The following is a 19,115-nucleotide window of genomic DNA, read 5'->3' on the forward strand; positions in this document are numbered from 1 at the left end:
AAAACAAACTAATGAATATTAAATATTTTATTATAAAATTTAATGATTAGGTTTATGTAAGCAAAGTAGCGGAAAGAGGATAGTCTTTTCTTGTTCATCAGTGACCATTATATCATAATTTTATATGTCTTACAGCAGATTTAAAACACGTAAGTAATAGGTGTGCCTTGTCTTTTGAAAGCTGTTGAGTAGGTAAAGTCACTAAATGGCCCTTTATTTGAATGTTTACCTCTATAGGAGAGCCCAGTGTTTGGCGCCAGTGGGCAGGAAGAGCTAGCTAAGAGGCTTGCTGAGCTTGAGATCAGCCGTGAGTTCCTGAGCACATTAGATGACCAAGACTGGTTTGATGAAGATTTTGGCTTGAGCTCTTCTCACAAGATCCAAAAGAATAAGGCAGAAGAAACAATTGTACCTCTAATGGCAGAACCGAAGCGAGCACCCCAGAAGCCGTGTGAAACGTTATTGGCAGTTCCCCATACGGCAGAAGAAGTAGAGAGCCTTGTCCATAATGCAGCAGAGGAGCTCTGGAAATGCAAAGAATTAGGCCAGGACCTTGGAAGCCTTAATATTCCTACAAAATTCCTTGGCTGTGCCAGTAAGGGTCTAGACATAGAAAGCACTAGTAAAAGAGTCTACAAACAGGTAACAAAAATATCATTGTTCCTAAGTTTCTTGCCCAGTTTCTGAAATTTGGATTCTCAGCCATTTCTTTACTGTTTGACGTTTTGTCTTTCTTTCTTTTTTTTTTTTTTTTTTTTTTTTTTTATCTCTGTTAAGGCGGTTTTTGATTTAACAAAAGAGATTTTTGAGGAAATATTTGCTGAGGATCCCAACTTGAATCAGCCTGTCTGGATGAAGCCGTGTAGAATCAACTCTAGTTATTTCCGACGTGTGAAAAATCCAAATAACCTTGATGAAATCAAGGTAAGCTCTAAACTATCCGTTACCTTCTTTGGTTTCTTTCCGATTTATTCACACAGATCAATAAATGACATAGAGGTGCGCACTTGACTGTATGAACCATAAGGATTGTTGACAGAGTCAGCAGTAACAGGGTTAGGGTGAAAGGGAAGGTTGACCCTGGGAATTTATAGACACTGGACAGTCAGGTCCCATGTGCACACTGGTGCAGTCTGGTCTGCATATTTGTTTCTCCCAACTTCAGCATGTTGTTGTTCTGTTTTGTTTGAGATAGGGCCCATGCTGACCTTGAACTCAGTCCTTTGGTTTTAAGACTCCCAGGTGCTGAGATAACAGCTTTGAGTCACCAGGTGTGGCTACTGAAGTTTCCTTTTAGAGCAGTGCTTCTCAGAGTTAATGTGCACAGAAATCGTCTGGGGTGCTTGTGAAGAAGGAGGGAATTCTGAGGTAGGAATTCTGAAATTCTGCTTTCAAGTGCAACTGCAGCTAATAATGTTGATTCCAGGGTTATTTTTGAGCAGTGAGGTTTAGGAGTTGAGTTTTTCAGACTTACTTAATCATAGAAATTCTTTTTAAAAGATTTTATGCTTGCAGACATCAATTTATCTATAAGATATATTATGTGTAGTCAGATATGGGCCATATCTAGCCGTAGCGTTTATAAATCAAGTTTTGTTGGACCATAGCCAGACTTAAATTTGTGTTTTTTGCTTTCCTGCTCTAAACAGTGCAATTAGGTAGTTGTAACAAAGACCATACAGCTCCAATAAAGCCTGAACGTACATCTGATCCTTCACAGAAACGTGCCAGCCTCTGGCTTAAAGTTCTCAGTTTTCAGAATACACTTGTACATTTGATTTCTTCCTCTCCTCTACAGTTAATAAATCTGAGTGCGTTGTGTGCCTATCTGTAGATAGAGAGTAGTGGAATTTGGGGTTCACCTTGCCAGTTTGAGAGAATTGTCTAATGATTTTGATCCATAAATGTGTCCTGCTTCTCCACTGAGATCATTGTTGATTGAAACACCTTTAAAAGTAATAACAGATAAATTGTTAATAACATAATAAGTAAGCTAAAGTAAGAAGACACATAGTATATGGCTAGCCTCAAACTGCTATCATGCCTGCTATACGTGAAGCGGAGACTAGACCCTGCATATTTATTTTAATATTAGGTTTTTAATATTCTTAACTTAAAAAGCTTTGAAGGGTGACTGGTTAGATACTGTTAAATTGCCATGCTGCAGATGCACATAGTGAGAATGCCTATAATCCTAGCACGTAGGAGGCTGAAGCAGGGTGAATACAATGAGTTTGAGGCCAGCCTCAGCCACCAAAACAAAGCAGCAGAACTCTGCCATGCCTTCCCTACTGAAATGTTCTTAGTACTTTTAATATAATGATTTGAACCTTGGTGCTTCAGATGGAGGCTTGTGCTTTTCTCGTATTGCTCCCAGCAATTTATGTGGGATTTCCCAGTTCAGAGACATAGTTTATGCTTTCTTTACCAGTTTTGCTGCCTGAAAGTTGGCTAATGCTGGAAAGATGGCTCAGCAGTTAAGCATGTGTACTATTGCAAAGGACCCAGGTTCAGTTCCTCCAGCTCCAGGGGACCCAGCACCCTCCTGCCTCCTATGTGAAGCGAATGTGCGTATTGCACGTACATATACACATATGCGTTCATCATTAGCTAATGGTGGTTCTTTTAAAGGTGAACTCTGCAATGATTTTTCTTTTAAATATATCATTGGTTTTGCTTTTGTATGTTCTATAAAAACAACATTTATTGTTAAGTGAATAAAATCTGAGTGTTCGAGATGCCTTTCCCTCTGTACTGTAAATGGAACTATGTGGCCTTTTACCAAAAATACTGTATGAGCACAAAGCTGTTTCTGGAGTTGTGAATACGTGAATCTGAGGATGTCTGTGTGTTTTATTTATCCCTCTCATTTCAACAGCACTTCATAACAACTGAAGTACTCAAATTGTTTAGTCTTAAGAAGGAGCCAAACCACAAAACAGATTGGCAAAAAATGATGAAATTTGGAAGAAAGAAGAGAGATCGAGTAGATCACATCCTGGTCAGTGCTAACAACAAATCTTTTTTTATTTTGATCGTGTCATCTTATCTCAAAATGTAGATAGGTTCCAAGAGGAAAAATACATGTAATTCATCTGAAACTCAACACCTTTATCTGCTGTATTTCCACTCTTCAATTTTAGGAGTGGCTTGCTTTTGTTCTGTTGACTAAATATTTAACTTAGCCAACAGAAATTTGTGGAGAAGTAGACAAGCCGGAACTTGAGTGAATCACAGTTGAAGGTAGTGAACTAATAGGAAAGCGGTGTGGTTACCCGCGCGAGACCGCCTGCATTTACCCGGCCACGCTTACTAACTCTGTCAAGTCTCATTTCTCTGTGTGCAACACGAGAGTGACACCTGTCTACCTGATCAAATTATTAAGAGAATTAAATATCTACTTATTTTCAGGCATGTGCTGCTTAGGTGGGGATATTAGCACAGTATTCACACAAAACTAAAAGGCATAGGTCAGCCATTTGGCATGGCCACTTGATGCCTTTAGGAGATGAGGCAAATATCAAATGGATGAAACTGCTGTTGGACTAATATGGCATACTATTTTTCAGGAAACTTCTATTTATAAGTAGGAGTATACTTTAAAATAACAATAAAAAGTATAGGCTATGATTTACATAAACCAGTAATAGTTAGTTATTATCATTATTAAGTACAGTACATAATTGTAGGTGTTATGCTTTTGGTTGGGTTGGGGTTTTTTTTGTTTGTTTGCTTTGTTTTAAGACACAGGGTCTCACTGTATAGCCCAGGGTGGCTTCTTAACTCAGTCATCCTGCCTTAGCCTCCAAGTGCTGCAATCACAGGCATGACTTGTGTTACTATACAACAACCCTCCTCCACACACACACACACACACACACACACACATGCGAGTGCGCACCCATGTGTTGTCTATCCTGGATAACCCTGTTTTTGATGCAAGGACTTTAAGGAGGGAAACTGCAAGATTGAATTTATAGCTTTAAGAAATCATGGAGGAATACTTGAAGTGAGTATGGAGCGAAAGACAGCCAGCAGGTATCATAGTGAAAGTAGTACTGAGTGTTTTAAGCAAAATGTTTTAGATGAGTATTTTAAGTGTGTGTGAAGGAACTCAGAAGACAGGCACAAGTTTTATACCAATTTATAGCATAAACATTTACTGTGCAAGACTTCCTGCTGGTTAGACTTTGACATCAAAGGTAATGAAGGCATCATTTTCATAGTAGAAGGGGAGGGCAGTGATTTGGAGCCATCTTCAGGCCCAAATCGATAATCAGAAGTAGTAGACAAGTTATATAAGACAGGAATGATAAACAGACTGACGTGAAGCTCCTTAGGAAACATAGCGACACCGAGGCACTATATTCTGACAACAGAGGCTTATCTCCAGCACCATAGAAGACCATTCAAACAGACACATGTCTCAGCTGTCACCAGAGAATTCTCAAATATTAAACAAATAAGATGCTTCATTTGAAATTCAAGGTTATTATAGCCTGAGTAAGGATGATGTATGCCTGTGTTATAAGAATTGAAGAGATTTTCAGACATAGTGGTACATGCCTGTAATCCCAGCACTCTAGAGAATGAAACATAAAGATTGGGTGCTCAAGACTAGCCTGGGCAATGTACTAAGATCTTCTCTCAAAGAAAACAATTTTCTACTTACTCTTTACATTGTATTTCAGAGACAGGGTCTCAGAATATAGCTCTAACTGGCCTGAACCTCATAGAGATCCACTGCCTCTTCCTCCTGTATACTTGGATTAAAGATATTTAGCACACTTCTGTAAGAAAAAAAATTAAGATATAAATAGTAAATAAATGTTAAAAAAAAAAACATGTATTATATGAATGTCCTCTTTGCTGATCATATTTCTTATGTGTATAGCTTTTTACAAGGGTTTGTTCTTCTTAATGTATGATGAAATGACAGCATTAATTTCTTGAACTAAGTAATGCTAACTAAACTTGACTCTCTCACTATTGGACAATCTAGGATTTACAGAAACTAGCGGGTTTACATTACAGCAAAGAGCAAATCATTTAGTACAGAAGAAGAAAGGCTCCAAAATAAGAATTTTTAAAAGTTTACATTTTTATTATATTCATGCTTATTTTAGAAGATTTAGAAAGTTAATGATTAATCAAAAATATTACCACTTAAATAATTCAGTATTTCATTGTATGGAGATTATAAGTTTTTGTAGAGAGAATTTCCTAAATGGAGACTCTAGTTCCTTTTTGGAATGATTGTTTTATTTAATAAAGTATAGGCATTTTTCTTTGCCCCAGATGTCTTTATTTTGTATATATAAGTAAATATTTTTAACAGTCTAGAATTTTCTTTCTTTTTAATACAGTGAGCTCAGGCTTCATCTGATTAGTTCTCACTAAGTGTGCTTCTCTGGGTGAGGAGCTGGTGTGTGAGTTGAGCCCAAGTGTTCTTCTTTTTGGCTGCCCCTTTTTTCTCATCATTTTCCGTCACCATTTTAGGAAACCATCTCACTGTGCCCACTGTGCGCAGTAATTCTCCTGGCCAGAATCTTGCCCTTAATTTGCTTGTTTACAACGTTGCCAACAGCATGCTGGGTGACAGTGTAGACTCTTGTCTTTCTGCCATAGACTTTCCTGAGGCATCCTTTCTGAACAGTGCCTATTCTCTTGTTATCTTTATCACCCTCTTGTGGATGTGTTCGAAGAAACAACTAAAGGCCTAAAAGCAGGTGCCTCTCCTGGTTCTCTTTGTGTTTGTCATTTTGAGGCATACTGGAAAATGGCTGCCTCGGCAAAAAGCTATTTTCTATTACTTTTGACCATTCTACTTTTGTGTGGAAGTATAGTAATGACTCATGGATATGTTGTAATTTATTTCACCAGTCCTCTGCTCTAATGAGCATTTTATAATATTTCTTGTACATTTTTCTGAGGATTTCCGCAGGGCCAGTTAGCAGAAGGGAAGTGCCGTTGAACCTGCACAGAGTTTACTGTGTTGTGAGGTGTTGTGAGTGCCAGTTATAAACATGCAGCGGCACAGGAGAAGGGGTATCTTTCTTTGCCTGGTACTGTTACCAAGTTTTGAAAATCTTCACTAAGAATTTATTTAGCTGTGTGTAATTTCATTCCTTTTGTCTGTTTTTCTAAGTCTTTTAAGTGTGGAGTTATAAAAATGTTTCAAAGGTATGGAAAGACTAGACAGTAACATAAGGCCTTTGTTTCTGTATCTTTCCTTCGGTCTTTGTTGCCCTAATCCTAAAGTACAAACCACAGGATTCTATCAGCTTCTGATTTTCAGATTCTCTTTACCTAAACTCTTTCAACTTTGTTGTTGCTGCTGCTGCTGATTAGGTCCCAGGCCTTGGGCACGCACTGAGTTACAGCTCCAGCGCTCCTCAGCTCGTGCTCTTAAAAGCGTAGCATTCTAAGCTGATAGTTCTTTGACTTGAGCAGTTTGAAGAGCCTGTATCATTGTAATCTGACCTCTCTTGTTCTTGAGAAATCTACTGGCACACCTTTCTGGAAAAGTGATCTTTCTTGTTTGTTTCTAGTTCCATGGATGTGCTGTGTGGGTTCTGAGTTGTCTGGCTGTGTTTAGATATAGACTCTTTACTTCCCCTGCCTTCTGCTCCTTATGCCTGCTAAATGTGCAGGCGTGTTTGCTCAGTTCTGAAAGAGTTGTCCTGCTGCGTCTCCAGTCCCCGTGGCACTTCTTCACCAGCTTTCTCCATGGCTCTCATTTCCTCTGGGAAGTACCTTGGAGCATTTGCCACTGTTAAGGCCCCATTCCTTTTTTTTTTTTTTTTTTTCCTGGCACTTTATTGCTCCTTTTTAAAGATTTTTATCTGTATTATAAATGTTTTATGTTTAATCCAATATATTTACATAGCTTTGTTAAAATCTTATCTTAGGTTGGCTAGAACTTTAATTGTGTTGAGAACAGATCTCTGTAACCCTGACTGGGATTGATCTCATATGAATCCTCCTGTCTCAGCCTCCTGAGTTCTGAGACTATAGATAAGTATGAACCATTATGCTCGGTCTTTTTGGTTTTTAGATCTGACATTCTTTACAGCAACTTGTTTGTTTGTATGTATTAGGGAGGTTGTTGCTTGTCTGTCTGTCTCTCTCTCAACAGAGTTTTCCCAGGCTGAGCTTGTTCTCACTATGTACCCCAGACTGGCCTCAAACTTGTACCATTCCTTTGGCCTCAGCCTTCCTAGGCATGCACCATTGTGGTGGTTTGGATGAGAATGGCCACCATAAGCTCATATTTGCATGCTTGGTCCCAGGTTGGCAGACTGTTGGGGAGAGTTTGAGGTGTGTGGCCCTGTTGGAGAGCTGTGTCACTGGGGGGGGGAGGAGGCGTTGAGATATTGGGGGCCCAGGCTAGGCCCATTGTCTCTTTCCCTCTGCCTGTTACCTGTGGATCAGGATGTAAAAGCTCTCAGCTAGTTCTCCAGTGTACGCCAGCCTACTGCTGTAGTCCCTTCATAATGCTAATAGACAGCCTTTTTTTTTTTTTTTTTTTTTTTAAGGTTTTTTGAGACAGGGTTTCTCTGGGTATCCTTGGCAGTCCTGGTCTACTCACTTTGTAGACCAGACTGGCCTCATAGCAGTCTCCCTGCCTCTGCCTCCCTGAGTGCCGGGATTAAAGGCGTGTGCCACCATGCCTGGCTAAATGTTTTCTGGTTTTGTTTTTGTTTATAAGAGTTGCCTTGGTTATTGTGTCTCCTTACCACAATAGAACAGTAACTAAGAAAACAGTTGGGCTGGAGAGATGGCTCAGAGGTTAAGAGCCCTGGCTCTTCATTCAAAAGTCCTGAGTTTAGTTCCCAGCACACACATGGTGGCTCACAACCATCTATAATGAGATCTGGTGCCCTCTTCTGGCATGCAGATGTACATGCAGGCAGAATACTATAAATAATAAATCTGAAAGAAAGAAAGGCCGTCATACGCAGTTAGTCTTCTAATGTTCATTTGGGGGCCAGGGATGGGAACTGTGTAGGGATGAAAAGACAACCCTCGACTCAGTTCTTCCTATTTTTGTGAGGATTCTGAAGACCAAACTCAGTCTGGCATGCCTGCTTTCAAGCACCTCTAACCACATACTCCTCAGCCCTAACCCCAGCCATCTCACCCAGCTAATCTTTTTTTTTTAATAATAATTATTTTTGATGGCATCTAAGAGTTCTTCAACCTTTTTTTAAGTACAAGACTTGAATATTATAGCTCAAAAGAATGAGAGAAGGTAGAAGTTCTATTTCAACATGTTAAAATTTAAATGTCTCATAGATATACTGTCTCTATATAAGATCAGTTTGTTTGGCATCACTGAACCAAAAATGAGTGAAACTCAAGTGACCTATCACCGAGTTACACCTCCAGCCCCACAAATGGAGCACTGCATAGTTAACTGGACATGAGCCTGAAGGCCAAGCAAGAGTCCAGGGCCGGATCCTGACCAGAGTTTGAGAGTGGAGAGCGCATAGATGGAGGGGAAATGCATCGAGCAAAGACTGAGGGTGAGCAGGCAGGAATCCATGAGCTGTCATGCAAAGCTCCAGAGCTGCACGTATAGGTGAGGAAGAGCAGTCGGCTAGGTGGAGGGGCTCTTCCTGGGGAGCGCTTCAGGGAGAAGGTGGGGTCAGGTTAAATTGTTTTGAGGAGAGAGTGAGATCTGTGTGTCACAAGTTTCTAATGGCCAAATGAGGTAGGAACTGAGAGATGTCCACTGGCTTTTAGCAGGAGATGACTCTTGACCTCAAAATAGTTTTGGTGGCCTAGCCGGATAAACTTGATTTGTATGAGTTCCATGAGAGACAGTTGTGGAAATACAAAAGTAGACACTTAAAAGAAATTATGTTGCAAATAGAAAAATAAAAGGGGAAGTAGTAAATGAGAATAATGGTATTAGCGTGAAAAAAATTTATTACTTGAATGCTAGCAGGCAAGATTCAGTAGAGAAAATGTGATGGTTCTAGGGAGAGAGGAATATAGTATCCCAGACTAGATGGAATATGGAATCCACACAGTGGAGGGGTTGGCCTCTGAATGTTTTAATGGTTGGTCTTTGTTTACGATGTAGCATGAATTCATCAAGATAATTAACATATCTGTTGTCTTAGGTGGCTATTTTTTTTATGTTAGACATTTCAGTTTTATTGTGATACTTGAACCATAAAGCACTTTTTTTTTTCTCTAGTCATCCTATTATACAGTAGAGCTCAGAACTTACTTTTCCTTTGGACATGTAGGCTTTGACAAGCATCTTTTCCTTCTATGTCTGTGATGTAGAATATGATCACATATAAATAAGACCATATATTTGTCTTTCTATATTAGGCCTATTTCACTGAGTCTTAATTTCTCTAGGTTCATTTGTTTGATTACAAGTAGCAGGATTTCCATTTCAAGGCCGGGGTGTATTCTTATGTCTGTGTAAGTCACATTTTCTTTGTCTATTCATCCATGGTGGATACTTCTGTTGATTTCATATCTGGGCTACTGTGATCATGCAGAAATCCCAGTAACAACATAAATGTCTTTGAATGTAGAGGATATTATTGTTTTACTTTTTTGAGGTTCTTCCATAGTGTTTTTTGTATGACGGTAGTAATTAACCCTCCACTAACAGTGTGTGGAATTCCCTCTTCTCTGCTCCTGCCAGCAGCTCCAGTCCTTTCAGCTTTCCAACCAACGAGTGCAGATTTCTCACTGTAGGTTAAGTTTTTACCCTCTAATACATTTTCTCATGCCCTAGTTTCATTTGAAATAATCTGTTCAGATCCTTTGCCCATTTTGTTTAGCTAAAGCTGGCATTAGGATCCTTCTTCCTTAGCCCCAGCATATCTGGCCTTTGCCCATTTTTTAAGTTGGGTTATTTGTTTTCTTGCTGTGAATTGTTTGAGCTTAAATATTTGGGATTTTAATCCCTAACCAGACTTGAGTCTGTGCAAATATTTTCTCCTATCTGCATGCTCTCCCCACTGTGTTATATATCTTTTTCATTTGATCTCACTTGCTTATCATAGCAAAAACAAACAACAACAACAACAAAAAAAACATTGCCACTCCATTGTCATGAGTTTTCCCATTTTCTTCTAGTATAATATTTTCAGTTCTTATATTTAAATCTTTAATCTGTTCTTGTATCTGGTATGAGATAAGGATTGAATTTTGTTCTCTTGTGTGTGTGTGTGTGTGTGTGTGTGTGTGTGTATGTGTATCCAGTTTTCCTAGCATTTACTGAGGAGACTGTCCTTTTTCTGTTGTGTATCCCATTCCATTGTATTATAGGCACTTAATGTGACCACAAGTCCAAAACTCCAGCGTGTGTTTGGGTGGTGTATGTGCACGTGTTAGTGTCCAGTGCTCTCACCCATACATGTGGAGGCGATCCAGCACGCCCTTGGGACTCAGCCATCTTTACCTCTGCTAGCACCGAGTTACTGGTGTACAGTTCACACCCTGCTTTTGAAAAGGTACTAGCTATCCCAATTCAGGTCCTCGTGCTTGCTCCATTGAGCCCTCTCTACAGCACTGCCCCAGCCCTCTTCTTTTTTAAAAGCTTGATGACAATTTATTAGAATTAATTTTTTTTGAGGAAATACTTTTTTTTAATTCTTTATTAATTACACTTTATTCACTTTGTATCCCCCCTGTGGTTCCCTCCCTCCTCCCGTCCCAATCCCTCCCTTCCTCCACCCTCTGCATGCATGCCCCTCCCCAAGTCCACTGATAAGAGAGGTCTTCTTTTCCTTCCTTCTGATCCTAGTCAATTAGGCCTCATCAGGAGTGGCTGCATTGTCATCTTTTGTGGCCTGGTAAGGCTACTTCCCCCTCAGGGGAGGTAATTAAAGAGCAGGCCAATCAGTTCATGTCAGAGACAGTCCCTGTTCCTATTACAATGGAACCCACTTGGATACTGAACTGCCATGGGCCACATCTGTACAAGGGTCTTAGGTTATCTCCATGCATGGTCCTTGGTTGGAGTATCAGTCTCAGGAAAGACCCCTGTGCTCAGATTTTTTGGTTCTGTTGCTCTCCTTGTGGAGTTCCTGTCCTCTCCAGATCTTACTGTTTCCCACTTCTTTCCTAAGATTCCCTGCACTCTGTCCAAAGGTTGCCCATAAATCTCAGCATCTGCATTGATAGTCTGCAGGGCAGAGCTTTTCAGAGGGCCTCTGTGTCAGGCTCCTGACTTGTTCTCTCTTTTCTCCTTCTTCTGATGTCCATCCTCTTTGCCTTTCTGGATAGGGATTGAGCATTTTAGCAAGAGTCCTCCCTCTTGATTAGTTTCTTTAGGTGTACAGATTTTAGTAGGTTTGTCCTATATTATATGTCTATATGAGTGAGTATATACCATGTGCGTCTTTCTGCTTCTAGGACAGCTCACTCAGGATGATCTTTTCCAGATCCCACCATTTACCTGCAAGTTTCATGATTTCCTTGTTCCTCTCTTACCCCCAAGACAGGCAATCTTTTTATTATTATTATTAATTACAGTTTATTCACTTTGTATCCTAACTGTAGCCCTCTCCCTCATCCCCCCTCACTGCTACCCTCCCTCTCCTTCGCCCCTGCCCCTCCCCCAGTCCACTGATAGGGGAGGTCTTCCTCTTCTTCCATCTGACCCTAGCCTATCAGGTCTCATCAGGACTGGCTGTGTTGTTTTCCTCTGTGGGACAGGCAATCTTTAATTCATACAGTTGCCCAGGGGAGGCATATGCAGAAAAGAAGGTGGGGGGGGGAGCCATTTTGTTTGAGATAAACTGCATGGAGGTCAGCTCCAGGGACTCAGAAAGGCAGGCAGACCCAGCCAGACTTCATGGAGGCTGGGAGGGACTGAGCTAGGGGGGTAGGAATTGTAGGAAGGAAAAGAACATGATCATAAGATGACCTACCTTCCTTTGGGATGGTCCCTTAGCCAGGTCCTTGACCTGTCCAGCTGAGTGAACTTAGTAGAGTTGAGGCAGATTTCATTCTTTGCTGTAACATTCCCCCACTCTGCAGGGATAACCTTAAAATCATTAGGAGATGAGAGGAAACTAGGAGATACATAGATGTAACCCATTGCTATCATGAAAACCTAGAGATGGAACCCCAAAGCTGTTCACCAGAAGGGATAAAGGCCTGAACTAGAGTTTTAGTTCTTAATTCTTGTGTAGCCAACCATCAGGGGTGTGCATTTGGGAGGAGATGAAAAACAAGTACCCCTTCCAGGCCATTTCTGTAGCTGATGCTTTCAGAGTCCATGATCTCCAAAGTAACCATAGCTGCCATTTTGAAAGTTGGAGTGACAACCAAATCTGACTTCTGCAGGGTCAGAGTCATCAGATGGGTAGCTGGAGCACCCATCTGGTAGGCCTATCTAGGGGACTCCAATAGTATATTGATAGTCCTATTAGGGTAACAGCCAGGCGTAGGGAGGAAAGGAGGTTGATCCAGTTTTTGCCTGGCATCTAAATAGAAATGTGAAGGAGAAGTAAAGGTAAGAGTTATCAGCAATACAAAGGCCTATACAGGGAACAAGGAGAGGCCAGACAGAGGTTAGATTTTAAATGTTCAGATCATTTGGCCTCTAAGAGATGAGCGCAGGATTTGCTTAAAGACACTTTGACAGTTGTGGTAGTGGCTGGAGTCATGGGATGAAGTCCCTCCTACTCCCTAATCGTGTATCACAAGCCCTTAGTCTTGTGAAATTTGGCCATCATTCCAGGTTACCGCATTTGCTGGTTCTCTTTTAAATGTCTGTTATATTTCCTAGGTTTGTATTATCTGTAATTGATATGCCTACCTCCATCAAAGTAAGTCATTGTTTGAAAAACAGAAACTGAGCTTGGCATGTAACCCAAACACCTGTAACCCTAGCACTAGCAAAGCCGGGTGGGAAGATTGCCGTGAGTTTGACTCCTGCCAGGACTACAGAGTGAGACCTGTCTCAACCCCAAACCAAGAATTTGCAAAGCAACATTATCCAGTCACTAAAAAGACCCAGACCTTGGTCAAGCACCTTCTCTTGTATACTTAAAAACAAACAAGTTTTTTGGGACCTAATAGCCTAGTGGACAAACAAATGCACAGAGTTCAGTTTATTGTGGAAGAGGAAGAGAGCAGAATGGAAGCACAGAGGGTCTTACATGTCAGAAGTTCCTTCCGAAAGAGCTGTCCATTAGCGAGGAAGTTATGACCTATTTCCCAGGTTGTTCACAAGGATGTTGTGAGAGACTCTAGCCACATTCTCTTCATATTTCCTTGGCACAAGCTTGAACTTTTTCCCTTTTGTAGCCCCCGGCCCCTTTGAGAAATCCTCATGCAGCCTCAGGCATTTACTTGGTTAATTGATAACAAATCAAAGATTTTAAAGCATTTCCCTGGTGTATAGATATAAATTTAACGCTGTGTTCCCCAGCACCACACAGCGTTAGGTTGGCCTTCACACCAGTTCCTTAGTGGGCTAGATCTATTTCTTATATATGAAATGGGATTCTATGGCCTGGTAAACATAGGAAACTGAGTTAGACTAGTTCAAGGGTGGACTTCGCTTTAGTATGCTCTCTCTGTTCAGTGTATTTGCTCAGAGGGAGTTCCCTTAAATGTACTTGGTTACAGAACACTCTTCAGTGGAGCCATCCATTCCACAAATTGGGGAACAGAGGATTGGATGTTGTAAGAAGACCTGCAAGCCTTCCTCCAAAGAGAAGAAAGGCTGCTGCCTGCTGATGTATCAGTGTAGCACAGACGTGTGAACATGAAATGTGTTGCTCTCCTCTCTCCACCTTTACGTGCTGTGGCCTCTGCAGGTCAGGTCACTGCTTCTTAAGAGAGCTGGAGTCCTGACTAGTTCCCCATTTTACCTGCTGTGCCTCTCCCAAGATGATACCACATTGAGGACAAACCAGGAACTTTGGCTGCCTTTGTGGTTAGACTTCTGGTTATGCAGCTAACTCTGATGAGTTTGGAGCTAGGTCAGGGCTCTCCACCTGCTTTCCACTCCACTTGCACCACAGTTGTAAGAAGGCCAGTATGTGTTCTTGGAGTATAGTTATTTAAAATTATAAAAAAAAGTAACCAAGTAGTTTTCCAAAGCAAGGGGAACAAGGACTATTTCTAACAGGATCTCAAGGGCAGGCTCTTTGTCCTCTCCCCCCCCCCCCCCGGGAGGAGGTCCTCCCCTATCAGTGGACTTGGAAAGGGGCAGGGAGGAGACCAGGGAGGAAGTTGGGGAGGGGGAGGGAATGAGGGAGTGAGGGAGCGGGATACAGCTGGGACACAGAGTTAACAAAATGTATCTAAAAAGAAAAATAAAAAAAAAAAATTAAAGGACATACAAAAGTTAAAAAAAAATAAAATAAAATTATAAAAAAAGAAAGTTAAAATGATAAGCAGGCAATAAACCTGGAGGTGTTATTTCTAACTTGATGACTTATCATTCACTGGGAATCCCCAAAATTCTAAAATGCAAAAAAGCAAGTGGTTGTAGCAATAATTTAAAAATAAACTTAAGCAGTGTTGCGTTTGTAAAAATCATGACTATTAAATGTCATTTTGTTTTGGGAGGCAGCCTGTTAGTCTTTGCTGACCTTGAACTTGCAACTCTCCTGCCTCAGTCTCCCAAGTGCTAGAGAATCACAGGTATGCACCACCATGGCTGGCTTCATTTATTTAAAAGACTCTAGGATTGTGCGCAGTATTTGTTGAGTAGTTTTTCATTGCAGTGTATGCATCTGAACATGCTCTCTTCCCTGGAAGCTCCTGTGCGCATTTACTCAGGCAGCCAGTCCTTAGCGTCTACCAAGTGCTGGCATACCGTCAGGCCGCAGTGTAGCTCCACAGCTACCTTTAGTTTGGATAGTTTTAAAGGTGTATGACATTACGTCTTTGGGACATGTGATTGTGGATGGGGCCATAACATGGGAGGTTAAGTTCCTGGCTGTTGTGTGACAGATTTGCTAACTCACTGCCTTCTAATGTCCAGGTCCAGGAGCTCCACGAGGAGGAGGCACAGTGGGTTAACTATGATGAGGATGAGTTGTGTGTGAAGATGCAGCTGGCTGATGGGATCTTTGAGACCTTGATCAAAGATACTATTGATGTTCTCAATCAGATCAGTGAAAAACAGGGGAGAATGCTACTTGTGTGACATCTTGCAAATAAATCGAACACTGAGTGCTAACATGAGTCCTGGGCCTTTCTGCCTCCTGATATACACCCCATCTCCACCATAGCAAGAATGCTTCTGGACCTTGAACCTGTTCTTATGGACTGCTGGTTTGGAGTTCATGGGACAATGTGGTATATCTGGTATTACAGCCTTTGCCTTTACAGACTGTCCACTGGATTATGTGGTTCTTTCCCGTGGGCAGGGTTATGCTGATGTTGAGACTTGGTATCACCGCACACCTCATTAGCACCCATACCTACTAGGTCTCAGATGAGGGCTGAGAACACCAGACTGACCTCCGAGCTTAGACAAGGCTTGGATCTCCTCATGAGACGTGAGTCTCATCAGGAAAGAGGGATATATAAATTCATCTTTCAAATTTCAAAACGTAATCCTGGTCTATACAATGAAAGTCAAAAATGGACATTCTAGTCTCTGAACAGTATTAAACACATAACCACTTCCAAAATAGGCAAATTCAAGATTGTCTGCCTATTTCAGATTCTGGAGTTTATTTCTTCTTGAAGACCAGTCTCTTCCATTCTTGAAGTTGAGCAGCACCAAGTGGATGTCAGAAATAAATGGTAGCTTTGCTTTTTGGGCACCACCATAAGGAACTATAACCCATTGCATTGTGTTTAATTTTCCTGTCTAAGCAAAAAGCAAATGCCTACTGACGACGAGGCTCCTCCAGGACTGCTGCGGGCTTCTCCTCTGCCCTTGTCCCACCCTGCGCTTTCTTCATTTGTCCTAACCTCTACCAGCTGCTCTCAGAATCGTAGATACTCAGGACCATCTCAGGCATCCAGGCATGGCAAAAGTGGAAAGAATTCATTTTAGCCTTCAAACTCTGAATTCCCATCTCTCCCCAAGAAGTCAGATGCTGTTACTTGAATGATTTAGGAAATGAGTGTGTGCACCAAAGACAAGAAGATATTGTCTATAGTCTGCGTGCTTGTTTTGCTCTGTGGAACATTTTTAATTTATTTTAAGATAAATTATTAAGTTGAAGATGTGTGTCCCTATTGAGAAATGATTCTCATAATAGTAAACCTCCATTTTGAAGCTTCTACAGTTTAGTCTTCGCACAGGAAAGCTGCAGTTTTAATAACTCTACACACACACTGAAGAAGTCAGTTCAGTTCATCAAAAAGACACAGGCATTTACGTCACCCGTGACAGCGGGAGCGGGAGATGACTTGAAATACTGTAAAGTTTAATCCTGCCTCTCTTGCAGCATTGCATCTTACAACTATTACCTGTAACTGAGGAAAATCTCCAGATTCCAGCTGCTACATTGGAGCACACGGTGCTCTCCTGGGCCCTTAGCACCTGCCTTCTAGACTGGTTTCTCTTCATCAGTCCTGTCCTTCGTAATCCCGGAGAACGTGGATGATCTTAGGCGTGAATGTAAATGCCTTAACCTTACAGTCCCGACTAGAGCAGCATGGTAAGACATCCACTGGGTTCACACTTACAGACACTCTGGACATTACGGCTTCAAACACATTAGAAAACCCAAAGACAGCGTAACCCTTAAGTGTGCATATTTGTTCTTTTCTGCATCTTTCTTCCAAAATTTCCTTTGTGTCTCAAATGTTTCACTATGCACACTTTATTCCTCTTCAGTTTCATCCTGTCATTACATGAGATTTGCTGGAACCAACATTGGGATTTTTGCATTTTGCACAGTGACTGGTGTGCTAGCTCTTGACAATAGGAAAGCACTGAACTGTTACAGTTGGGTCTCTAAATGCTCAGGTCGGTGTCTCATCAGCATCTCTTCTGTGCTTTGGCTGTTGAGCTGTCGTCTTTAGCCATAAAGAGCAAGTTGACTAAGAGAAGCAAAGGTTTCTTGGGGTTATTAACCAGTGATGTGGAAACAGTTTTCATGTGGCCAATGGAAGCTAAGATACTTCTCTTCAGTTTGTATTCTTTGGAAGACAGGAAACATCTTGTCTATATCCCTTGACTGTTTGTAGGATCACATTGTCTTTATAATACTGAACTTTACAGCTGCTATAAGTTTTTTACAAATGAATATCAAATTATAATAGGAATATGGGTTGTTTTCCACATCTTCATTATTTGGGCCTAAAGTTAATTTTTAATAAAGTATATCTTTACTCTTTACATTATAATGCCAGAAAAGGAAAAACATACCGATACAAGTCCATGGACTCAGCAATCTGGTCACTTCCAGGACTTTGACAGTGACCAGCCTAACCTCCTCCAGCTGTCTTCACAATCCAAAAATCCTGTGTTCCAGACACGAGGCAGGAATAGACAAGTCTCATCCTTTGCTAGCAATCATATCTACAGTTTGGTAGCAAAATCAAAAGAATCTAGAGTTAACAGGTTTCTTCCTGTTTTAACTATTTGGATCTAACTGAGATGGGTTTATTATAGTCAGGAATGATGAACGTGGATGCCCAGACACTCGTTCCGTACTGGGATCTTTTTAGTGAAGCTCTGTCTTATAACCGAGAACCTAAATATTCCCACTTTCTAATCTTGTTCCTTCTCCCACACCGTCCTTTCCCGTCTTTCTGCATAATTCTAAAAGATCTTTGCATCAGCAGTAATACTGTCTAGAATAACACTGTCAGAACCTAGTAGTAAACCACCATGTAGGCTTCAGATTTCCTTCTGAGTCCAAACAATTTGTGCTATCCAGGGCAGTTCACTCTGGGTTTAACAAGTACAGGGTATCGATTCCCTCTTCAGGTCTAAACAGGAATTTTTATTCTAGGGAAAAGTGGGAAGAGCTCAAAAGTAGTTAATGAGGAAGGTGACTTCCTTCTGTGACTACAGGTCTCTGAGAAATTATCTTTCAAAAGAGATTGCATTGCTCATAAGAGTGTTGTGGCCTATTGATAAAAACAATTTTGTTCACTTTCTTGTCTTGAAAAAAGTGGCCTTAGCTTTTTGCAATACTTGAATAAAGTGTGTACTTGCAAAAGAATTTCTGTAGCACAGCATTAGAGACTCATAACTTTTCTGCAAGAAATTCAAACTTACATCTTCCTTTTACTACCTTAAGAATACTAGTGAATAAAACATTAATTCAAAGAGCAAGTGATAGAAACTACAATGACGTTTAATGCAAATTGTAGGAATTTACATGTTTACAAATCATCTTAAACTGGTTGTGCAGCAATTCAATAAAATCTTTGTATTATAAAAATGTGAAGAAAATGTAAACTGGTGTAAAGGAGGTACTGTCATTTTAATTAACCTATGTTTAAAGCTTTTCCTTCTGGACTTTGCCAGGCCTTCTTGGTTACACATTGCAAAGCGTTCTCTAGGGGGCTCAGCCTCCTTGTGTGTACTGTACTGTGCAGACATGAAAAATAAGCCCGTTTACTGTGTGTGTGTAAATAGCCTGGGCATCAGGCCATTTTCAGCCAATAGTCACACCCGTGCAGCCCTGCACAGAAGACGAAGGGTGTGGTTTGTAAGTACGCTCTGTAAAATAACTGGGATGAAGTCCCATGTATATAGATTTGTTAACTAAAATGTACTTTAAGATGCAATCTGTAAATAAATCGATTTATAAATTAATTTCATGTCAGGTGTTAATTTGTCCACTCATGAGCCAAGTTTAGAAAAAAAGAGTTCTCATGAAATTGAATTGTTTCTGGTTTCTTGTTTTGTTTCAGGCACTTGTTCTTAGAGTAAGGGGGCTGGGTGTAAGAGCCGTTGACCCTTACACACAGGTCACCAGCTCGGGAAGCTGAGCGCTCTGGTCGCTGACAGCCAGTTAACTCAGATAATCGGTGAGCGTCACCTGTGTTCTTAGCATTGTGCTTAGTGCAGGGGAGACAGCAGAGGAGACAGACATGGTCCCTGGCCTTTCGGAGCTTCAGGTCTAATGAAAGCGCATCATCAAAAACATTTCTCTGGAAACCAGTGCATGTCAAATCTCCAAGGCTGCAAAAGAAGC

The 19,115-nt window shown here is 41.0% G+C and overlaps 1 protein-coding gene across 2 annotated transcripts in view; it reads left to right on the plus strand.

The window, feature by feature from the left end:
* The window catches only part of Cep350 (centrosomal protein 350), a 140,043-nt gene extending 121,310 nt beyond the window's left edge, over positions 1 to 18,733 (plus strand). For both annotated transcript variants that reach the window (XM_055624428.1, XM_055624429.1), the window contains exons 35-38: positions 238 to 642; positions 778 to 924; positions 2,879 to 3,001; positions 14,984 to 18,733. In XM_055624428.1, coding sequence (XP_055480403.1) covers positions 238 to 642; positions 778 to 924; positions 2,879 to 3,001; positions 14,984 to 15,148 — 840 coding nt within the window. In that variant the 3' untranslated portion in view covers positions 15,149 to 18,733. The remainder of the gene's footprint in view (positions 1 to 237; positions 643 to 777; positions 925 to 2,878; positions 3,002 to 14,983) is intronic.
* Positions 18,734 to 19,115: the final 382 nt, after the last annotated feature.

Source organism: Psammomys obesus, unplaced genomic scaffold (genome assembly GCF_907164565.1).
Source record: "Psammomys obesus unplaced genomic scaffold, mPsaObe1.curated_primary_1811, whole genome shotgun sequence".
NCBI lineage: Eukaryota > Metazoa > Chordata > Mammalia > Rodentia > Muridae > Psammomys > Psammomys obesus.